General features: G+C 39.3%; 1 protein-coding gene across 1 annotated transcript in view; it reads left to right on the forward strand.

Annotated features, from left to right (window-relative positions):
- The first annotated feature begins 5,774 nt into the window (after positions 1 to 5,774).
- Positions 5,775 to 22,881, forward strand: part of SLC26A4 (solute carrier family 26 member 4) — a 38,186-nt gene continuing 21,079 nt past the window's right edge. Inside the window, exons 1-8 of the mRNA XM_060778382.2 lie at positions 5,775 to 5,929; positions 6,065 to 6,204; positions 10,089 to 10,199; positions 12,166 to 12,350; positions 13,754 to 13,918; positions 16,374 to 16,526; positions 16,611 to 16,693; positions 19,322 to 19,469. Of these exons, the coding sequence (XP_060634365.2) occupies positions 5,775 to 5,929; positions 6,065 to 6,204; positions 10,089 to 10,199; positions 12,166 to 12,350; positions 13,754 to 13,918; positions 16,374 to 16,526; positions 16,611 to 16,693; positions 19,322 to 19,469 (1,140 nt within the window). The remainder of the gene's footprint in view (positions 5,930 to 6,064; positions 6,205 to 10,088; positions 10,200 to 12,165; positions 12,351 to 13,753; positions 13,919 to 16,373; positions 16,527 to 16,610; positions 16,694 to 19,321; positions 19,470 to 22,881) is intronic.

Here is a 22,881-nt window from a genome sequence, read left to right on the forward strand (position 1 = left end):
ATCGGCTATTGCTGCAAGTAATGACAGTGTGAATAAATTGCTAATATTTGCTTGAGATAGTGCTTTCAGTTCTGGAGGGACTCTTAATTTTTTGCATCTCATAGACTTAGCACGGGGATTGGGTTCACCAGTTAAAATTCACGAGTAAACCAGGTTTTTAAAAAAAATCTGAAACATTTCGGGGGAGGGGGTTGAACCCCTAAAACCACCCTCTTTCTACAGGCCTGGCTGGATAGGCTAGGATAGATGGGATAGGTAGATAGGCTAGGATAGATGGGATAGATAGGACAGATAGATAGATAGGATAGATAGATAGATAGATAGATAGATAGATAGGCTAGGGTAGATAGGTAGATAGATAGATAGATAGATAGATAGATATGCTAGGATAGATGGGATAGATAGATAGATAGATAGATAGATAGATAGATAGGCTAGGGTAGATAGGTAGATAGATAGATAGATAGATAGATAGATAGATAGATAGATAGATAGATATGCTAGGATAGATGGGATAGATAGACAGACTAGGATAGATAGATAGATAAGTAAATAGATAGATTGATAGGCTGGCTAGATAGGATAGATAGGTAGGCAGGCTAGATAGATAGGCTGGGTAGATAGATAGATAGATAGATAGATAGATAGATAGATGGATAGGTATGCTAGGATAGATGGGATAGATAGGCTAGGATAGATAGGTAGATAGATAGATAGATAGATAGATAGATAGATAGATAGATAGATAGATAGGCTGGATAGATAGATAGATAGATAGATAGATAGATAGATAGATAGGCTAGGATAGATACATAGATAGATAGACTGGATAGATAGGAAGGATAGATAGATAGATTAGAATAGATAGACTAGGATGGATAGATAGATAGATAGATAGATAGGCTGGATAGATAGATAAGTAAATAGATAGATAAATAGATAGGTAGGTAGGTAGGTAGGTAGGCTAGATAGATAGGCTGGGTAGATAGGCTAGGATAGATAAGAGAGAGATAAGCTAAGATAGATAGATAGATAGATAGATAGATAGATAGACAGACAGACAGACAGACAGACAGACAGACAGACAGACAGACAGACAGACAGACAGATGATAGACACATGCATACTTTCAGTTTTATATAGAGAGCAGATCAATGGCCACTGCAAAGAAAGTTCGAAGTCATTGCAACTGGTTGGTGGTGTGCGCGCCTGCCTGCCCGCCTGCCTTTGCCTGGTTTTTCTCTCCTGCCCTCTTTTTGGTGTGTGTCCCTGTGTCCCCAGGTGCAGAGCCGGGCCTGTCAGGTGGGGCCAGGCTGGGTGTCCCGTGGGCCAGACGCCTTCCCTTGCTGCCGCCCAACCGGATGCCTCTGTTTGCCCCTAAACAAAAGCAAAGGCGAGGAGAGGCCCCGAGGGACATATAAAGGCCGCCTCGGGGGCAGATGCCTCCTGGGCTCTGGGAGTGATAGACTGAAAGAAAGGAGAGAGAGGGGAAGAGAGAGAGAGAGAGAAAGAGAGAGAAAGAGAGAGAAAGAGCCGCCTGTTCAGGACCCGGACAGCGCAAAGAAGGGACCTTCTCCTGGAAGGCAAGGTAGGTGCTAAGCATTTTCCCCCCAGTCCCCACATTTGTACTTTAAAACTTCATTTGCATGCAATGGAAATCCACCAAGTGTCCTAGGATATTGATGTACTTCAGTGCCTCTTTTTTGATGCAAATGCAAGAAATCTGGGGAAAAGAGGAAGATTTCCTTGCAAGACAGAAGCCAACACTCTCATTTCATCCTCTAGGGCCCCTTCTACACAGCTGTAAAAAAAAAAACCAGATTATCTGCTTTGAACTGGATTATATTGCAATGTAGACTCAGATAATCCAGCTCACATCCGATAGTGTGGATTATCTGTCTGGATAGTGGCGCAGTGGGTTAAACCCCTGTGCCGGCAGAACTGAAGACCGACAGGTTGCAGGTTTGAATCCGGGGAGAGCGCGGATGAGCTCCCTCTGTCAGCTCCAGCTGACACGAGAGAAGCCTCCCACAAGGATGATAACATATCAAAACATCCGGGTGTCCCCTGGGCAACTTCCTTGCAGACGGCCAATTCTGTCACACCAGAAGTTGCTCCTGATACGACAAAAAAAAAAAAAAAATCTGGCAATCACTCATAACCCCCCCTCCCAAAAAAAAAAAAAAACAGCAGAAAGGACTTAAAAAACCAAAAAATTGTGATACAGAAAAAAGGGGAAGGAAGAGCAAGGGAAGGAAGGGGAGAAAGAAAGAAAGAAAGAAAGAGAGAGAGAGAAGGAAGCATGGAATCAAAGAGTGAAGGAAGGAAGGAAAGAGGTAGAGAAGGAAGGAGAGAAGGAAAGAAAAAAGGGAAGGAAGGAAAGAGGGAGTGAAGGAAGGAGGGAAAGGGGGAGGGAAGAAAAGGGAGAAGGAAGGATGGAAGCAAAGAGTGAAGGAAGGAAAGAAAGAGGTGGAGAAGATAGAAAGAGGAAGGAAAAGAAAAAAGGGGGAAGGAAAGAAAGAGGTAGAGAAGGAAGGAAGGAGAGAGGAAAGAAAAAAAGGGAAGGAAGGAAGGAAGGAAAGAAAGAGGGAGCGAAGGAAGAAGGGAAAGAGGGAGGGAAGGAAAGAGAGAAGAAGAAAAGAGAAGGAAGGAAGGAAGGAAGGGGGAGCAAAGGAAGGAGGGAAGGAAAGATAGAAGCAAAAGAAAAGGAAGGAAGGAGAGAGTTAGAGAAGGAAGGAGTGAAGGAAAGAAAAAAGGGAAGGAAGGAAGAAAGGAAAGAGGGAGCGAAGGAAGAAGGGAAAGAGGGAGGGAAGGAAAGAGAGAAGGAAAGAAGAAAAGAGAAGGAAGGAAGGAAGGAAGGAAGGAAGGAAGGAAGGGGGAGCAAAGGAAGGAGGGAAGGAAAGATAGAAGCAAAAGAAAAGGAAGGAAGGAAGGAGAGAGGTAGAGAAGGAAGGAGTGAAGGAAAGAAGAAAAGGAAGGAAGGAAGGATGGCAGGAAGGGGGGAGCAAAGGAAGGATGGAAAGAAAGAGAGAAGCAAAAGAAATTTGCAATTATAATTTTATAACTATATGAAATAATTATATATTTTATATTACATGTAATATTACTAATAATATTATAATATAGTGGTATAGTACAATATAGTAATCTATAATACTGATATTGTGCTAATAATATAATGTATTGTATGTATATATATCTTGTAAGTTGCTCTGAGTCCCCTTCGGGGTGAGAAGGGTGGCATATATATGTCGTAAATAAATGGTATATTACAATATAGTAATCTATAATACTGATATTGTGCTATGCTAATAATATAATACATTGTATGTATGTATATCTTGTAAGCCGCTCTGAGTCCCCTTTGGGGTGAGAAGGGCAGCATATAAATGTCGTAAATAAATGATATAGTACAGTAATTCTCAATCTGGGGGTCGGGACCCCTGAGGGGGTCGCGAGGGGGTGTCAGAGGGGTCACTGAAGACCATCAGAAAACACAGTATTTTCTGTTGATCATGGGGATTCTGTGTAGAAGGTTTGGCCCAGTTCTATTGTTGGTGGGGTTCAGAATGCTCTGATTGCAGGTGAACTATAAATCCCAGCAACTACAACTCCCAAATGTCAAGGTCTATTTCCCCCAACCTCCATCAGTGTTCACATTTGGACATGTTGAGTATTGGTGCCAAGTTTGGTCCAGATCCATCCTTGTTTGAGTCCACAGTGTTCTCTGGATGTAGGTGAACTACAACTCCCAAACTCAAGGTCAATGGCCACCAAACCCTTACAGTATTTTCTGTTGGCCGTGGGAGTTCTGTGTGCCAAGTTTGGTTCAATTCCATTGTCGGTGGAGTTCAGAATGCTCATTGATTGTAGGTGAGCTATAAATCCTAGAAACTACAACTCCCAAATTACAAAATCAATCCCTTCCCAAGCCCACCAACATTCAAATGTGGGCGTATTGGGTATTTGTGTCAAATTTGGTCCAGTGAATGAAAATACATCCTGCATTTCAGATATTTACATGACGTTTCATAACAGTAGCAAAATGACAGTTATGAGGTAGCAATGAAAATAATTTTATGGTTGGGGGTCACCACAACCTGAGGAACTGTATTAAGGGGTCGCGGGATTGGAAAGGTTGAGAACCACTGATATAGTACAATATAGTAATCTATAATCCTTAAATTGTGCTATGCTAATAATATAATATATTGTATGTATATATATCTTGTAAGCAGCTCTGAGTCCCCTTCAGGGTGAGAAGGGCGGCATATAAATGTCGTAAAAAAATGGTATAGTACAATATAGTAATCTATAATACTGATATTGTGCTATGCTAATAATATAATATATTGTGTGTGTGTATATATATATATATATATATATATATATATATATATATATCTTGTAAGCCACTCTGAGTCCCCTTTGGGGTGAGAAGGGTGGCATATAAATGTCGTAAATAAAAGGTATAGTACAATATAGTAACAGGAGCGGCTCATCCATTACGCAAAGTAAGTGGTTGCGGTACACTTTTTTTTTTGCCAGGGGCGCAGAGGCGCCTCTGTAAATGCCCCTCGACTGCCACTTGAGGAGTGCCCCCTTGGCTCACAACAGCCCTAGCAGTCCGGGGGGTGCCTCAGCTTCCTTGCCTCACTGCCGGGTGATCCTCTTCCTGAAGGGGCCGGGCCCTTGAGCCTCACCTAGCCCCTCTCGTTCCTGCTCCATATCAATGATTGGTTGGGAGGGGAGCGCCAAAATACTGTTTGCTTACCGTTGAAAATTACCTGGGGCCGCCTCTGTATAGTAATCTATAATACTGATATTGTGCTATGCTAATAATATAATATATTGTGTGTGTGTGTATGTATGTATGTGTGTGTGTATGTGTGTGTGTGTGTGTATATATATATATATATATATATCTTGTAAGCCGCTCTGACTCCCTTCGGGGTGAAAATCTATAATACTGGTATTGTGCTATGTTAATAATATAATATATTGTGTGTGTGTATGTATGTATGTATATGTATATGTATGTGTGTGTGTGTGTGTGTGTGTGTGTGTATGTATATATATATATATATATATATATATATATATATATATATCTTGTAAGCCACTCTGAGTCCCCTTCGGGGTGAGAAGGGCGCATATAAATGTCGTAAATAAATAAACTTTGTCTATGTTTTTATGATAGATCCAATTAGGAAATGGCATTCATAATCCAAGGACATTCATAATCCAAGTTCTTCCTAACGTTCAGATGGAATCTCCTTTCTTCAAACTACAAGAAAGGAGATTCCATCTGAACATTAGGAAGAACTTCCTGACTGTGAGAGCTGTTCAGCAGTGGAACTCTCTGCCCAGGAGTGTGGTAGAGGCTCCTTCTTTGGATACTTTGAAACAGAGGCTGGTGCTTTGAGTGCAATTTTCCTGGGAGTTGGACTGGATGGCCCATGAGGTCTCTTCCAGCTCTATGATTCTATGATTCTAGGGACAAAAAACATGTTACATAATGTAATATCTGGTTTGGACTGTCAAAATGTTGTGAAATATATATTTTAAGGAGAGACAGTCCCAGTAGCAAGGTTGATGTGGTGGGAAGGAGTTGGCACCTGATGCCATTGCCATTGGCCAAATTCTGGGTTTTCCAGGTGCGAGTGAAACTCAGGGGGTGTTCTGTCCTTGATGGTTGGCTGCCTTTTGGAGGCTGTGTGATTTGCAAATGTGACTTTTTCCCATTGTTTTTCCTTCCTAGGCAGGGCAGCAGCATGGCAGCAGGTGGGGGGCCCGACGGGGCCCTCCCAGAGCTCGGCCGCTATGTTGTGGCCCGGCCCATCTACAACGAGGTGAACTTCCAAGAGGAGTATGAGAGAAGGCTGGTGGTGCCCAAAACACTCCGGGAACGAGTCCAGAAAACCTGCAGGTGAATGACTGGCATGCATCGGCTTTGGGGCAGAAGGGAAAGTCTTGTCCTGCAACAAGTGGGGGTGGCCCATGGCAGGGCAATGGGAGGGTTTCGCAGTGTAACACTCACAATGTCACATTTTGTCCTTGGCAGCTGTTCAAAAAAGAAAGCCATCCAGATAACCAAGACTTTATTACCTATTCTGGAGTGGCTGCCCAAGTACCGGGTTAAAGAATGGCTCCTCAGCGATGTGATTTCTGGGATCAGTACAGGACTTGTGGCTACTTTACAGGGTAAGTGAGATCCAAACATAGTTCTTTTTCTCCCCATTGATCTAGTCTCACAGAGGAAAGAAATGATGTTGTACATTGGCTGTACAAACTATGTGTTGTCAAAGGCTTACATGGCTGGAATCACTGGATTGCTGTATGGCTATGTTCTAGTAGCATTCTTTCCTGACGTTTCACCTGCATCTATGGCAGGCAACCTCAGAGGTTTGTTCAGAGGTCTGTTGGAAATTAGGCAAGTGGGGTGAGCCCCCTTGTGGAGATTGGGAGGCCTATAATAATAATAATAATAATAATAATTATTATTATTATTATTATTATTATTATTATTATTATTATTAGAAACACAACAAGATGAGTCCACAGCAAACAAGATCACTCTGCTGGCTGTCGGACACTTCCCAAATGTCTAGGACTGTATGATGTATCAGCGAATAATGCGTGCAGATCCCAGTAAGGTGGCCTTTTGCAGCTGGCAGATGGTAATTTTGTCAGTGCTGATTGTGTTTAAGTACAGGCCAGGGTCTTTAGGCACTGCACCCAGTGTGCCGATCACCACTGGGACCACCTTTACTAGTGCCTGTCTTTGCAGTTTGATGTTGGACACATGTCAGACACTTTCCAAGTGTCTAGGACTGTGTGATGTATCGGCGAATAATGAGTGCAGATCCCAGTAACAGACCCCATCTGTTTTTTAAGTTACTGGCGCCTTCCAAAATTCATGTGTGCTTTTGATAACATCAATGGCAAAGTCCCTGTCTTTAAATTCTCCATTCAATGCAAACTGGTTTTCTGGTTTCCTGTCAGGTACTTTGTATTTTCCAAACCAGCGCTGATTGTGTTTAAGTGCAGGCCAAGGTCTTTAGGCACTGCACCCAGTGTGCCAATCACCACTGGGACCACCTTGACTGACTTGTTCCAGAGTCTTTGCAGTTCGATCTTTAAATCCTCATATCGTGTCAGCTTTTCCACTTGTTTCTCTTTAATCCTAGTGTTACCTGGGATTGCAACATCGACAATCCATAGTTTGTTTTTTAACACAATTGTGAGGTCAGGAGTATTGTGCTCCAAAACTCTGTCAGTCTGAATTCGGAAGTCCCAGAGTAGTTTGACGTTTTGTTATTATTATTATTAATAATAATAATAATAATACCAAGAATTCTTTGTTCCACCATGAAATTTATTCCACATGTATGTAATAATAATAATAATAATAATAATAATAATAAGGTATTATTATTATTATTATTATTATTATTATTATTTACATGTGGAAGAAATAACTCTTGTCTGTTTGAAGAAAGTGTAAATGTTGGAATTAGCCAGCTTGATTAGCACTGAGTAGCCTTGCAGTTTCAAAGCCTGGCTGTTACTGCCTGGGGGCACCCTTTGTTTGGGAGGTGTTAACTGGCACTTGGTTGTTTGCTTTCTGGAATTCCTCTGTTTTTGAGTGGTGTTCTTTATTTACTGTCTTGATTCTGGTGTTTGTCCACATGTACGAATGATGTTTTCCAGTTATATTCACCGTCATCATATAAGCAATGTACAATTTTTCATCAATATATTTAAGAAAGTAGATCTGTATTTGTTTGTTTTTTTACTATGGCAAAACTTCAAAAAATCTTATGCCATATTGGAGATTGACAACTTTGATTCAAGATAGGTTTTTATGAACACCAGATGAATAAATACTAACTGAGATCCCTCCAATACTGCCTTATAATGCTAATTATCAAATCAAATAATCCACATTATCTGATTTGAACTGGATTATATGAGTCTACACAGTTCAAAGCAGATAATCTGGATTCTATATGGCAGTGTAGAAGGGACCTGGTCAAAATACGCAATAGGTTGTGCCAAATAAACTGATCATTTTTGAAGTGCCACAAAAATGTTCATTACTTTTACTAATATAGCTGTTTGACTAGTACTTGGGTGCTTCTCTGGCTATACACAGATTTTCTGTTCTTGTGTACTTTCATGCATTTTATTTTACTTACGTGCACTCGAAAGTGAACCTATCAAAGGGTATTCTTGATGAGATTTGTTCAGAGGAGGCCTTGCCATTGCCTTCCTTTGAGACTGAGAGAGTGTGACTAGGTATCTATAGCCTATTTATTTATGTATTTATTTACGACATTTATATGCCACCCTTCTCACCCCGAAGGGGACTAAGAGCGCATATATATATACACACACACACACACACACACACACACTATATATACATATACATATACATATACATATACATACACACATACATACATACATACAAGGCCTCCTATGAACACACAGACAGACAGACACACACACACACACACACATATATATATAATGTTTGTGGGATTAACATAACTCAAAAACCACTGGACGAATTGACACGAAATTTGGACACAACACACCTAACAGTCCAACGAGTGTCCATCACCCATAAACACACACACACACACAAAACCCCAGCAGAACAGACTTAAAAACCCAAAAAATACACCATATATATATATATATACACACATACACTCATATACATATGCACATGCACACACTTATTTATATATATATATATATATATATATATATATATATATATACAAACACACACAAATACACACATACATACACATACATATATACATATACACATGCACACACATATACATATCCACATACATACATATATACACACAAATATGTATATAGACAAGCACACACATATATACACAATATGAATGTACACATATAAACACACAAATACACAAATATATATACACACACATATATATATACACACACAAACACACATATAAACACAAACATACACACACACACATATATATACACACACACAAACACACATATAAACACAAACATACACACACACACATATATATAAGCAAACACACATATATACATAAATATACACAATATGCATGTACACATATAAACACACAAATACACAAATATATACAAACATATGTACACACATACACACACACACACATATATATATATATGCAAACACACATATATACACAGATATGTACACACATATACACAGATATATACACGACCAAAACACATATATACAGACTGGGCCACAGCAACGCGTGGCAGGGGACGGCTAGGATATATATACACGCACACACGCATACACATACATACGTACAATATATTATATTATTAGCATAGTACAATATCAGTATTAAATATTACTATATTGTACTATACCATTATATTGTAATATTATTAGTAATATTACATGTAATATACATATATAATTATAATATCATATTATTATTAGTATTATATTGCATTACATTATAATATTATAGATATTATATGTATATACAATATATTATATTGTATTACAAGCAGGAGTTTGAGCCCTATTGTTCAAAGTCCTCGGCTGGATCTGCACTGAAGAATGAATTCTGTTTGTCACTGCCCTGGCTCAATGCTATGAAATCAGGGAAGTTGTAGTTTTACAAGGTCTTCAGCCTTCTCTTCCAAAGAGTGCTGGAGCCTCACCAAAGTACAACTCCTACAATTCCATAGCACTGAGCAATGGCAGTTAAAGTGGTATCAAAGTGCATTCAATCAACAGTGTAGACACACACACTTGTAGCTCAGTACTCAAAAGCATCTTGGTTCTTGCTACCCAGATTTACTTCAATCCCAAACATTTCAGTCAATTCTGATTATGAATTAATCAAATCATGCTGAAAATCTAACTTCTCAGATTTGTATATGCAAAGGAACCTCAGACGTGAAATACAAATGTGGACTATCCCCATGGAGAAAGCAAAGTGTACTTTTAATCATGAATGTCAGCTTTCAGAATACCATTATGAGACTAATGAACATTTTGATTTTCTACATCATAGGCTTGGCGTACGCATTACTCGTTGGGGTGCCAATTGGTTATGGCCTGTACTCCGCTTTTTTCCCCATCTTGCCGTATTTTTTCCTGGGAACATCTCGACACATCTCAGTTGGTAACTATGCATTGCACATTTTAACAAATATCAGTAGTTTTTTAAAAAAATGATTTTTCCAAGATAGTAATGTCTGGGGGTCCAGATTGCGCTAATGCAGTATTTCTCAACCTGGGGGTCGGGACCCCTAGGGGATCACGAGGGGGTTTCAGAGGGGTCGCCAAAGACCATCAGAAAACATATATTTCTGATGGTCTTAGGAATCCCTTTGGCAGAGAAGGCTGAAGATCTCCCCGCCGGTCCTTCTCTTTCTTTTTGGAAATAGATGACAAATCCTCCCACCACAAGCACTCCTCTGCTTTGATTGGCTGGCCTCTCAGCCAAGGGGAGGGCTGTTTCTGAGACTCCAAGTGGGGAGAGGATGGTGCGCATGTGCAGGCAAGGGAGAGTGTGCGAGGCTGGAGGGAAGTTCGCACCAGCAAGTCCCTAAAGACAGAGGAGTTCTGCATGGGAAGTTTGGCCCAATTCTATCATGGGTAGAGTTCAGAATGCACTTTGATTGTAGGTGAACTATAAATCCCAGCAACTACAACTGCCAAATGTCAAGATCTATTTTCTCCAATACTCCATATGCCCAAATATGAACACAGAAGGAGCCTGGGGGAAGTTTGGCTCAATTCTATCATGGGTGGAGTTCAGAATGCACTTTGATTATAGTGAACTATAAATCCCAGCAACTACAACTCCCAAATGTCAAGATCTATATTCTCCAAACCCCACCAATGTTCACATTTGAGCATATTGAGTATTTCTGCCAAGCTTGGTCCAGATCCATCATTGCTTGAGTCCACAGTGCTCTCTGGATCCAGATGAACTACAACTCCAAAACTCAAGGTCAATACACACCAAACCCTTCCAGTATTTTCTGTTGGTCATGGGAGTGCTGTGTGACAAGTTTGGCTCAATTCCACTGCTGATGGACTTCAGAATGCTCTTTGATTGTAGGTATACTATAAATCTCAACAACTACAACTCCCAAATGTCAAGATCTATTTTCTCCAAACCCCACCAGTGTTCACATTTGGGCCGATTGAGTATTTGTGCCAAGTTTGGTCCAGATCCATCATTGTTTGAGTCTACAGTGCTCTCTGGATTCTGGTGAACTACAACTCCAAAACTCAAGATCAATGCCCACCAAACCTCTCCAGGTGTTTTCTGTTGGTCATGGGAGTGCTGTGTGCCAAGTTTGGTTCAATTCCACCGTTTATGGACTTCAGAATGCTCTTTGATTGTAGGTGAACTATAAATCCCAGCAACTACAACTCCCAAATGTCAAGATCTATTTTCTCCAATACTCCATATGCCCAAATATGAACACAGAAGGAGCTTGGGGGAAATAGACCTTGACATTTGGGAGTTGTAGTTGCTGGGATTTATAATTCACCTATAATCAAAGGGCTTTCCGAACTCCACCAATGATGGAATTGAACCAAACGTGGCACACAGGACTTCTGTGTCCAATAGAAAATACTAGAAGGGTTTGGTGGGCATTGACCTTGAGTTTGGGAGTTGTAGTACACCTACATCCAGAGAGTACTGTGGACTCAAACAATGATGGATCTGAACCAAACTTGGCACAAATACTCCATATGCCCAACTAGGAACACAGATGGAGCTTTATTTCCAGATCACCAGACTGGGCCACAGCAATGCGTGACAGGGGACAGCTAGTATAGGCATAAAAAGTCACAGTAGCACATATATATTTAAAAATAATTCAGCCTGTTCAAGGCAATTTAAAAGGCCGGGCCAAAGCTAGTGCAAGCTCAAAATTTCTAGAGGGCCCGGGACATTAGGTGCGGTGCTATAGCAGCGCACAACAATAACAGGTACCATCTATGGCTGTGGATTATCTGCCTTGATATTCTGTGTTATATGGCTGTGTAGGAGGACCCTTACATGCATCTAAATGTTGATCCAACCCACAGTGCAGTGTGCATTTTAAATGTATCATTTCTCTCAACAGGGCCTTTTCCTGTGGTCAGTTTAATGGTGGGATCCGTAGTATTAAGCATGGCGCCTGATGAAAATTTCCGTGTGCTTAGCAGCAACTTGACCGGACTGAATAAAACACTCATAGACACTGACGCCAGAGATGCACAGAGGGTACTGATTTCCAGTACTGTCAGCTTTTTGGTGGGCATAATCCAGGTAATGCAACCACTTAAAATTGCCTCAAAATGTTATTTGTATGATTCATTACATAACTGAGAAAACCATATCACAATTGAAATAAAGCAGCATTGTAGCAATCCATGAAATGTTTTTGCTCAGCTAAAACTAAAGGAGATTTAAAGTATTTTTGAAGGCTTTCGTGACCAGAATCACTGGGTTATTGTAGGCTTTTCGGCCGTATGGCCATGTTCTAGAAGCATTCTCTCCTGACGTTTCACCTGCATCTGTGGCAAGCATCCTCACGACAGCAAGTAATAGAGAAAATTTTTAATTTAATTTATATATGGGAAAATATATATAAAATAATCCCAACGCTGCTCAGCCAAATTATAACGATGACACTACCACTATTGACTAGCTCACCAAAAATATAGAGGGAGTATAGTTGCTGAAATAACTGTCTATTTAAAAGTTAGGAACTGGGAACCACTAGAACTGAGAGACTTAAAATAATTCTTCAAAATATTTCCGCTACCACCATATTAATAATAAACAGGCTGGGGTATTCTTGAGAGGTTGTTCAGTAACACACTCTGTGTCACTATAGTTTTCTTAGAGGCTGCTGAAAGCTGACTGGAATAATGCTTTGGCCACAAAGGTATTCACACTGAGGCTGGTATAAGTTGATAAAAATAACAAGAACGTTTATTGAACAGACTTGAAATATTCAGGTACAAATGCTTAATGGTTTCAGTAAAATACTGGCATAAAAAGCTTGTGGTTGCGTTTGAGTAAAGATCTTAAAAACGTCTGGGTTACAAGTCTTCAAAGTTTCGAAACAGAAAATTACTTCAGGAAATGAATCTCTGAAAGTAACTCCCAAAAATCCCCCTTTGGAATCTAGCCAAAAACCCTGAACTAGACTTCCTTAGGAAATGAACAGACCACTAATGGGGTTCTGCTCCACAAAACAGTATTCCAGCTATTTCCTCAATAACTGTTCTGAATACTACACAAAAGACTGACCCAAACTACTACTTCTAAACCCAAACTGCTCTCGCTAACACCCACACTTCTTCTCTCTACCCTTTCCAAAAACCAACTCGCCAACTGGGACCTCAGACCTCAGTTTAAAAGACACTTTTTTTCTTTTAGAACCCTTAGGCTCCGCCTCCCATCTTCCTAACCAATCCTAGCCTTCTAACTTTCCCTCCAAGACTAGAACACACTCCCTTAAGGCAAACCTAACCTAAGATGGTGTCTCCCTGTCTCCCTTTCCTAAAATGGATGCCGTGGCTTCGCCATACACAATGCAGTGTATGTGTGTGTGCGAGCCCATGAAAAACATTATTTGACATAACTGTGTGGTTGAACATCTCAGTCCCGGATTATTAAAATCATGTGCTGAAATGACTTGGAGCGTCTTCTTTTTTCCCCAGCTGCTGTTTGGTGTATTCCAAATTGGTTTCATTGTGAGGTATCTTGCTGACCCGCTGGTTGGAGGTTTTACAACTGCAGCTGCTTTTCAAGTGTTAGTCTCACAACTGAAAATTGTCTTAAATGTTCCAACGGCAAATTACAATGGAGTTCTTTCTATAATATATGTAAGTATGCTTCCCTAAATTGAGTTCTGTTGTGTACAGAATGCATCTACACAGTAGAATGTATGGGTTTCTGGTCCAATGAGGCACCAGCACTCTATGATCCCTTCCACACAATTGTATAAACTGGATTATATGGCAGTGTGGACTCAGATAACCCAATTCAGAGCAGATATTGTGGATTATCTGCCTTGATATTCTGGGTTATATGGCTGTGTGAAAGGGCTTTTTGGCAGACTACGCAAAAGCACTTGTAAAAATACAACTTCCATGATTCTATAGCATTGAGTCAAGTGGTGTCAGATTGTCTTAATTCTACAGTGTAGATACACCCTTAATCATTTAGTCTTCATTCTACCATCTAAATCAGGGGTCCTCAAACTAAGGCCCGGGGGCTGGATATGGCCCACCAAGGTCATTTACCCGGCCCTCGCTCAGGGTCAACCTAAGTCTGAAACGACCTGAAAGCACACAACAACAACAACAATCCTATCTCATCAGCCGAAAGCAGGCCCACACTTCCCATTGAAATACTAATATTATATTTGTAAAAAAAAATCTTCATTTTAATTATTGTATTGTTTTTAAGTATTTTTTGCACTACAGTGTGCATAGGAAATATTCGTGTGTTTTTTTTCAAATTATAATCCGGCCCTCCAACAGTTTGAGGAACTGTGACCTGGCCCTCTATTTAAAAAGTTTGAGGACCCCTGATCTAAATCAACAATATCATATAGGAAAGATTGGCGTGAGCTTACGCTGTCAGTCCCAGCTTCTGCCAACCTAGCAGTTCGAAAACATGCAAATGTGAGTAGATGAGGCGGAAAGGTAACGGTGCTCCATGCAGTCATGTTGGCCACATGACCTTGGAGGTGTCTACGGACAACGCCGGCTCTTATTTATTTATTTATTTATTTACTTCACTTGTATACCGCCATTCTCAGCCCTAAGGCGACTCATGGCGGTTTACAACAACAATCAAGCAAAAACAAGGCAAACAATCAAGGCAAAAATTCAATGCGGTATCAACAGGTACTTAAAAACAGTTAACACAAAAGCATGTTAAGCAATTAACAATAATAGAAGTCAATCAATTGGCGTCTCATAACTAGAATCATGATCCAACTCGTCAGTCGTAGTTCCATTTCCTGAAATTCATTGCACTTTTTATTCAAACGCCTGTTCGAATAACCAAGTCTTCACTCTTCTCCGGAATACCATCAATGAGGGGGCCAATCTGATGTCCGTGGGAAGGGCGTTCCACAGCTGAGGGGCCACCACCGAGAAGGCCCTGTCTCTTGTCCCCGCCAGCCGCGCCTGTGATGCAGGCGGGATCAAGAGCAGGGCCTGGTAGGTTCATAGGTGGAGATGCGGTCGGATAGGTAACTTGGGCCAGAACTCTTCAGCTTAGAAATGGAGATCAGCACCAACCTCCAGATTTGGACACGACTAGACTTAATGTCAGGGGAAAACCTTTACCTTTACCTATATAGGAGATAATGGGAGGAAATGTGGTCTTTCCTTTACTGTGCAATTCATAAAATCATATTTAGATGAGAAAAATCTGAATACTAATTATTCTCTAACTACATAGTACATGGATTGTAATGTATAGCAACTGGAGACTATATAGCTGATTAGGCATTGTCAACATTGATAATATATTGTCAAAGGCTTTCATGGCTGGAATCAATAGGTTCTTGTGGGTTTTTTCAGGCTATATGGCCATGTTCTAGAGGCATTTTCTCCTGACGTTTCGCCTGCATCTATGGCAAGCATCCTCAGAGGTAGTGAGGTCCTCACTACCTCTAAGGATGCTTGCCATAGATGCAGGCGAAACGTCAGGAGAAAATGCCTCTAGAACATGGCCATATAGCCCGAAAAAACCCACAAGAACCTAACATTGATAATGTCGATCAGTTGGGGAACAGAGGAACCATGGAGTAAATGACTCATTCAGTAGTGTTTAATGTGTAAACTGTTTTCAATATCTTGTCAAAGGCTTTCATGGCCGGAATCACTGACCTTACAACCTCTGAGGATGCTTGCCATAGATGCAGGCGAAACGTCAGGGGAGAATGCTTCTAGAACATGGCCATATAGCCCGAAAAAACCTACAACAACCCACTGTTTTCAATATCAGTGACAGAATCATGACTATTACATATGGCATTTTCTGCACAGTAATATTTTTTGTATATAAAATATTGTTTTCTGGGCAAAAATGCATATACAATACATATTATCCCCAAATTCTGACCAGTGTTGGTTGGGAATGAGTGGAGTTGTTGTAGGAAAGAAAATGGCAGGCTCCAAATTGCACTAGTCGGATCTCTGTAACTTCAACAAAAACCCAATAAATGGACTAAGATTATTGTCCGATGTTATCTTGAGCAATAATTATGTCTGTGTCTTTGAAAAGATAATTTTCCGTTCTTTCTTTCATTCTTTCTTTTAGACCCTGATAGAAATATTTCAAAATATTGCAATGACCAACATTGCTGACCTTATTGCTGGCCTGCTGACTATTATCATCTGTATGGTGGTGAAAGAAATAAATGATAAATTCAAACACAAGATCCCTGTCCCGATTCCTATAGAAGTGATTGTGGTAAGACAACCATTTTAAAGAAACTCAAGGGAGAAGGACAATGCCTGTCTTCTGTATCTGTACTGTTAATTGTTTTTATTCCAGACTATAGTAGCCACTGGCATTTCGTATGGAGCTGACCTGGAGAAAAAATACAATGCGGGCATTGTTAAACATATTCCTAGTGGGTAAGTGTTGACGGATATGTGTCTGTTCATAATTAAAACCAGTGGATGAGTGAAGCCACAGTTTAAGTTCACATTCATGGTTCCCAAAGCAATCCTAACAGCAGCGGGATGGAAGGTCTCTACAACATCCCAAGCATGGGCCAGCTTGTTTCAGAAAATCTGAGATGTATACTTACAAAATTTGAAGAAGAAAAAACTGTTCCCGGTTTGAAAATGTTATTTCCTGTATATTTGTGCAGCCCTTGCTTTGAAAGTAGTTGTTATGCTCCAGAAATATTGTTTTTGTAGCTGACACAAACTACTGTATATACTCAAATATAAGCCTAGTTTTTCAGCCTCTTTTTAGGCAGAAAAAGATCCCCTCGGCTTATACTCAAGTCAAGGTTATATATTCTTTTACTCTGTTATTAGTATTATTTTATTACATTTATTATTTTGCTCTATTATTATTACATTTACAGTATTTTACCCTATTATTATTAAATTTATTATTTTAATATATTTATTATTATTATTATTATTATTACATTTACAGTATTTTATCCCATTATTATTATTATTATTACATTTATTATTTTAATCTATTTATTATTATTATTATTATTATTATTACATTTACAGTATTTTACCCTATTATTACTACATTTATTATTTACTCTATTATTACTGTTTTTATTGCATTTTCATTATTTTACTCTATTATTTTTATTATATTTATTATTTTAATAATAAGTACATTTACATTGAAGGAGGTTAGAATAATGGTTTAATAAGAGTTGGACAGCCTTATCTTAAATTACAGTTTTATTATTTATTTATTTATTTGGGGTGCTTCTACCCCGCCCTTCTCAACCCCCTAGGGGGGACTCAGGGCGGCTTACAAAAGGCACAATTCGATGCCCAACAATTCACAAAATACAATGTACAAATTACAATATAGCGTTAACAGTTATGATTAGTTAAAACAATCAAAAACAATACAATAGCAGCAATAAAATCATCTTGTGGTCAATGTTCGCCAATTCATAAATCCATAATTCATCTAGCATTGTCATTCTCCTTTCCTACTCTGGTCGTCATTGTCTTTGTCCATCTGCCAGTTTACCCGAAGGCCTGGTCACACATCCAGGTTTTTAACTTCCTTCTAAAAGAGCAGAGGGATGTTGATGACTTAATTTCCCCGGGGAGTGCATTCCACAGGTGAGGGGCCACCACCGAGAAGGCCCTGTCCCTCGTCCCCAGCAGCCTCACTTGTGATACAGGTGGGGCCGAGAGCAGGGCCTCCCCAGAAGATCTTAAACTCCGAGGTGGAATGTAGAAGGAGATACGTTCGGACAGGTACGCTGGGCTGGAGCCATAAAGGGTTTTGTAGGTCAAAACCAGCACTTTGAATTGTGCTCAGAACTGGATCGGCAGCCAGTGGAGCTAACATAGCAGGAGGGTGGTATGTCCCTCTCTGACGCTCCGGTGAGTAATCTAGCCACTGCCCGTTGGACTAATTGAAGTCTCCGAACAGTTTTCAAAGGCAACCCCACGTAGAGCGCATTGCAGTAATCTATTCAGGATGTAACAAGAGCGTGGACCACCGTGGCCAGATCTGACTTCCCAAGGTACGGGTGCAGCTGGCGCACAAGTTTTAATTGTGCAAAAGCTCTCCCAGCCACCGCTGAGACCTGGGGTTCCAGGCTCAGCGATGAGTCTAGGATCACTCCCAAATTGCGAACCTGTGTTTTATATAAATATTCAGAAACATTTAGCCTATTGATGCCTCAATTAATGTAATTTTATTGGTATCTATTTTTATTTTGAAATTGACCCATAGTGGATGCATTTCCAACTCTCGGCTTATACTCGAGTCAATACGTTTTCCTAGTTTTTTTGTGATAAAATTAGGTACTTTGGCTTATATTCGGGTCGGCTAATACTCGAGTATATACGGTATGTTGAATTGGCTAAGATTCATGTCTGGGTGCTTCCAGACATGTCTTAAACCTGCACCAAACTGGGCCCACACCTGGTAAGGCCCAGATCTTACCAAAGATCCAGGTGTTACCAGGTATCTATTTAATTTGGGACAAAGCAAGGTTTACCAGCTTTGTCTCGAATTAATTCGCTTTTACCAGAGGCATTGTTTGGATGCCTCAGGTAAAAGTCTGAAAGGTCCCGCATTTTGAGGCCTGTCTGGAAGCAACCTAGGAGATATTCATTGAAAAACTTCAGCAAAATATGTTGCAGGATGTTTTATAATGTTTCCCCATTTTTTATGATAGAACAATTACGAAATGACATTTATAACCTACAAACAAAAATGTATTATGTTTGGCTTTTCCATCCCGTAGAAGATTGTATTTGCTGAAAGCAACTGAAAGAAATTAACTATTTCAGCTCTAGATGGATGCCTGCATTATTTGATTCCCATCATAAGACATGATGCAGCTATTGTCTTGAAAATTAACTTCATCTCCCCTCTCTGTTGAAGCTTTAATAGATATTATGTTGAACCACAACTCCAGCATGCCCTAAAAGAATATAATAATATTAACTTGTTGAGAATGCTAATATCTATAGTATTTATTGAAGACATAGATACATAAGTAATTTCATGTTCTTCTTATATTTATTTTAAAGATTTCTGCCTCCTATAAATCCAGCTGTCAGCATGTTTGGAGATATAATAGCATCATCCTTTTCCATCGCTATTGTGGCTTATGCAATAGCTGTGTCCGTAGGTAAAGTGTATGCGACCAAATATGACTATGCCATTGATGGAAATCAGGTATGTGTGGCTAAACGTTTTCCAAACTATTACAGTGTAAATGGCACATTATATCTATGGAGATAGAGACAGATTATATTACTGTAATTATAAATGCATATAATCCATCCACTTAGACAAGAAGAAGTTCACATAGTCAATACTAAATATTAAACAATTTCAACGTAAGAGCACAACTCGACGTGGGTACAATTGTTGTGTGCTGTCAATAACAATAGTAAATAGTAGGCCTGGTCAATCCATGGTTCTAAATGGTTCTAAAGTACTTACAAAACTAAAGTTCTGGTGGTGAAAATTTCAGAACTCTAACAAAACTCTCAAAATTTCATTATAAATGGCAGTTCCTAATTGGTTCTATCATAAAAAAACACCAATAATGAAATAATAATTAAACTTTGAAAGTTTTGTTAGAGTTCTGAAATTTTCACCACTCTAGAATTTCAGAACTCTAACAAAACTCTCAAAATTTCATTATAAATGGCAGTTCCTAATTGGCTCTATCATTAAAAAATCACCAATAATGAAATAATAATTAAATTTTGAAAGTTTTGTTAGAGTTCTGAAATTTTCACCACTTTAGAATTTCAGAACTCTAACAAAACCCTCAAAATTTCATTATAAATGGCAGTTCCTAATTGGTTCTATTATAGAAAATTACCAGTAATGAAATAATGATTACATTTTGAAAGTTTTGTTAGAGTTCTGAAATTTTCACCACCAGAACTTTAGTTTTGTAAGTACTTTAGAACCATTTAGAACCATGGATTGCCCAGGCCTAGTAAATAGACCTGTATTGAGCCCTCACCCATCATTTTATAAATACAAGTTATGGAAATATATTGCATGACTCTATTTCAATGAATCCCATTCTCCATATTTGCATTATTGGTAACTGTTGCAGGGAGTATGCATTGTACAAGCAATTCCAAACTTATGAACAATACACACAAACACATACACATACATCTTTATTTATAAAATATCAGCCTGTGTATGTTTGTGCACGCAAAACTCAAAAAGTAGACGGCCGATTGACTTGAAATTTTAACACAACATTGCTATCCAATACGTGCGTGTTTTAATAGTAAAATGAAATCATGACACAACATTGTGTTCAAATATGTGCATGTTTTTACAGTAAAACTAGCAAATGTGAAGTAGACAAAGAGGCCACAGAAAAGATCTTAGCACTCACTCTTATGAAAGTTGTCCAAAAGAAAATCCATGTAGCCCATAGTAATCAAACCCAATCTAGCTTTCAATATACCTAAACAGTACAAAAAAATGAAAATTGAGCTCTAGCAACCAATCGCAGCGCAGCTGTCCTTTTACCTCAGCAGTTTAAGAAAAAAACAACCAATTGCAGTTCTGCTTTCATTAAACCACAGCAGAAGAAGAAATAAAAACCAATCACAGCACAGCTTTTCTTACACGTCAGCAGCATAAGAAAAATCAACCAATTGCAGTGCCATCATTTTACCACAGCAATAAAAGAAATGGAAGCAGAGCTCTGATTGGTTACTATAGGCAACAGAAAAGGAACAGGGAAAATCAATGTGGATGGGATTTTTAATTACGCCAGCATTCATCACCAGGTGGTGAAGAACACTCAAGCAGACTATTCTCTTAAGTCATAGTCCCACATTAATTAGTCATCTGAAATGCCACACCCACGTTCAAACACACGTTGCAGCTCTCAACACATAAACACAGATATTTGTAACTTGGGGATTTCTTGTATCACACATTTATTTATTTATTTATTTATTCACAACATTGATATGCTGCCCTTTTTACTCCGAAGGGGACTCAGAGTGGCTTACAAGAGAGATATACATACACACACACAATATATATATTATATTATTAGCATAGTACAATATCAGTATTATACATTACTAAATTGTACTATACCATTATATTGTAATATTATTAGTAATAATATATGTAATATAAATATATATAATTATACTATCATTTTATTATATTGTATTACATTATAATATTAAACATAAATTTAATATTAAAAAATCCCAAATTTAAATAGTGCAAGGTTAACAAGGAAACAAAAGATTGCATATTTTGGAATTAAAATCAATCCAAGTTTGTTCGTTTATAACCTAAAATGTAAGAAAAGAGACTGAATACAACAAGCCAAAATTGATAGGTGCTGCTACATGCAACTGTACCCTCAATACAATTTTCTAAAAAGAAATTTATTAGATGTGTATATTTTATTTCCTACCCACCAAATCTTGCTACCTTTCATAATAATGGCAATGTAATGGTGGGCTTATTGTGAAGGATGTCAGTTAGGTTGCATCTACATCATAGAATTGGTATAGTTTGTCACCACCTTAATTGCCATAGCTCAATTGCCATGCTGTAAAATCAAGGGAGTAATCTGAACTTTGGTCCAAAAGCAAGGTGCTGGCTGCTGGAGCTGATGGACAACTGTACTGCATCCTATCAGATCCCCAAAATCTGGAGGAAAGCAAGAGTCTTGAAACCAGGCAAAGACCATAATGATCCAAAAAGCTATAGACCAATCTCCCTGTTATGCCATCTTTACAAAGTTCTGGAGAGACTTATTTTGCATAGAATTATGGAAAACATAGACCCCTGTCTGATTCCACAGCAAGCTAGCTTCAGGAAAGGCAAAAGCTGCACATCGCAAGTGCTGAATCTGACTCAGCACATAGAAGATGGCTTTGAAAGGCAGCAGATCACAGGAGCTGTCTTCATAGACCTGCCAGCAGCTTACGACACCGTAAACCACTGCCTCCTCCTGAGAAAAAATGTATAATATCACAAAGGACTACCATCTCATCCGCCTCATAGGAAACCTACTACAAAACAGGAGCTTTTTTGTTGAGTTCAAGGGCCAGAGAAGCAGATGGCGGAAACAGAAGAATGGTCTGTCTCAGGGGAGTGTGCTTGCTCCATCAATGTCCAACATTTACTCAAATGACCAGCCACTGTCAGAAGGGACAGAGTGCTTCATCTATGCTGATGATCGTGCCATTACTGCTCAAGCAGGGAGCTTTGAGATGGTTGAACAGAAGCTCTCTGAAGCTCTAGGTGCCCTTACTGCCTATTACAGGGAAAACCAGCTGATCCCTAATCCATCTAAAACACAGACATGTGCTTTTCATCTCAAGAACAGACAAGCATCCCGAGCTCTGAGGATTACCTGGGAAAGAATCCCACTGGAGCATTGCAGCACATCCAGATAACTGGGAATCACTCTTGACCATGCTCTTACCTACAAGAAGCACTGCCTGAACATCAAGCAAAAAGTGGGCGCTAGAAACAATATCATACGAAAGCTGACTGGCACAACCTGGGGATTACAACCAGATACAGTGAAGACATCTGCCCTTGCGCTATGCTACTCTGCTGCTGAGTATGC

Source organism: Anolis sagrei, chromosome 5 (assembly GCF_037176765.1).
Source record: "Anolis sagrei isolate rAnoSag1 chromosome 5, rAnoSag1.mat, whole genome shotgun sequence".
Classification (NCBI taxonomy): Eukaryota; Metazoa; Chordata; class Lepidosauria; order Squamata; family Dactyloidae; genus Anolis; species Anolis sagrei.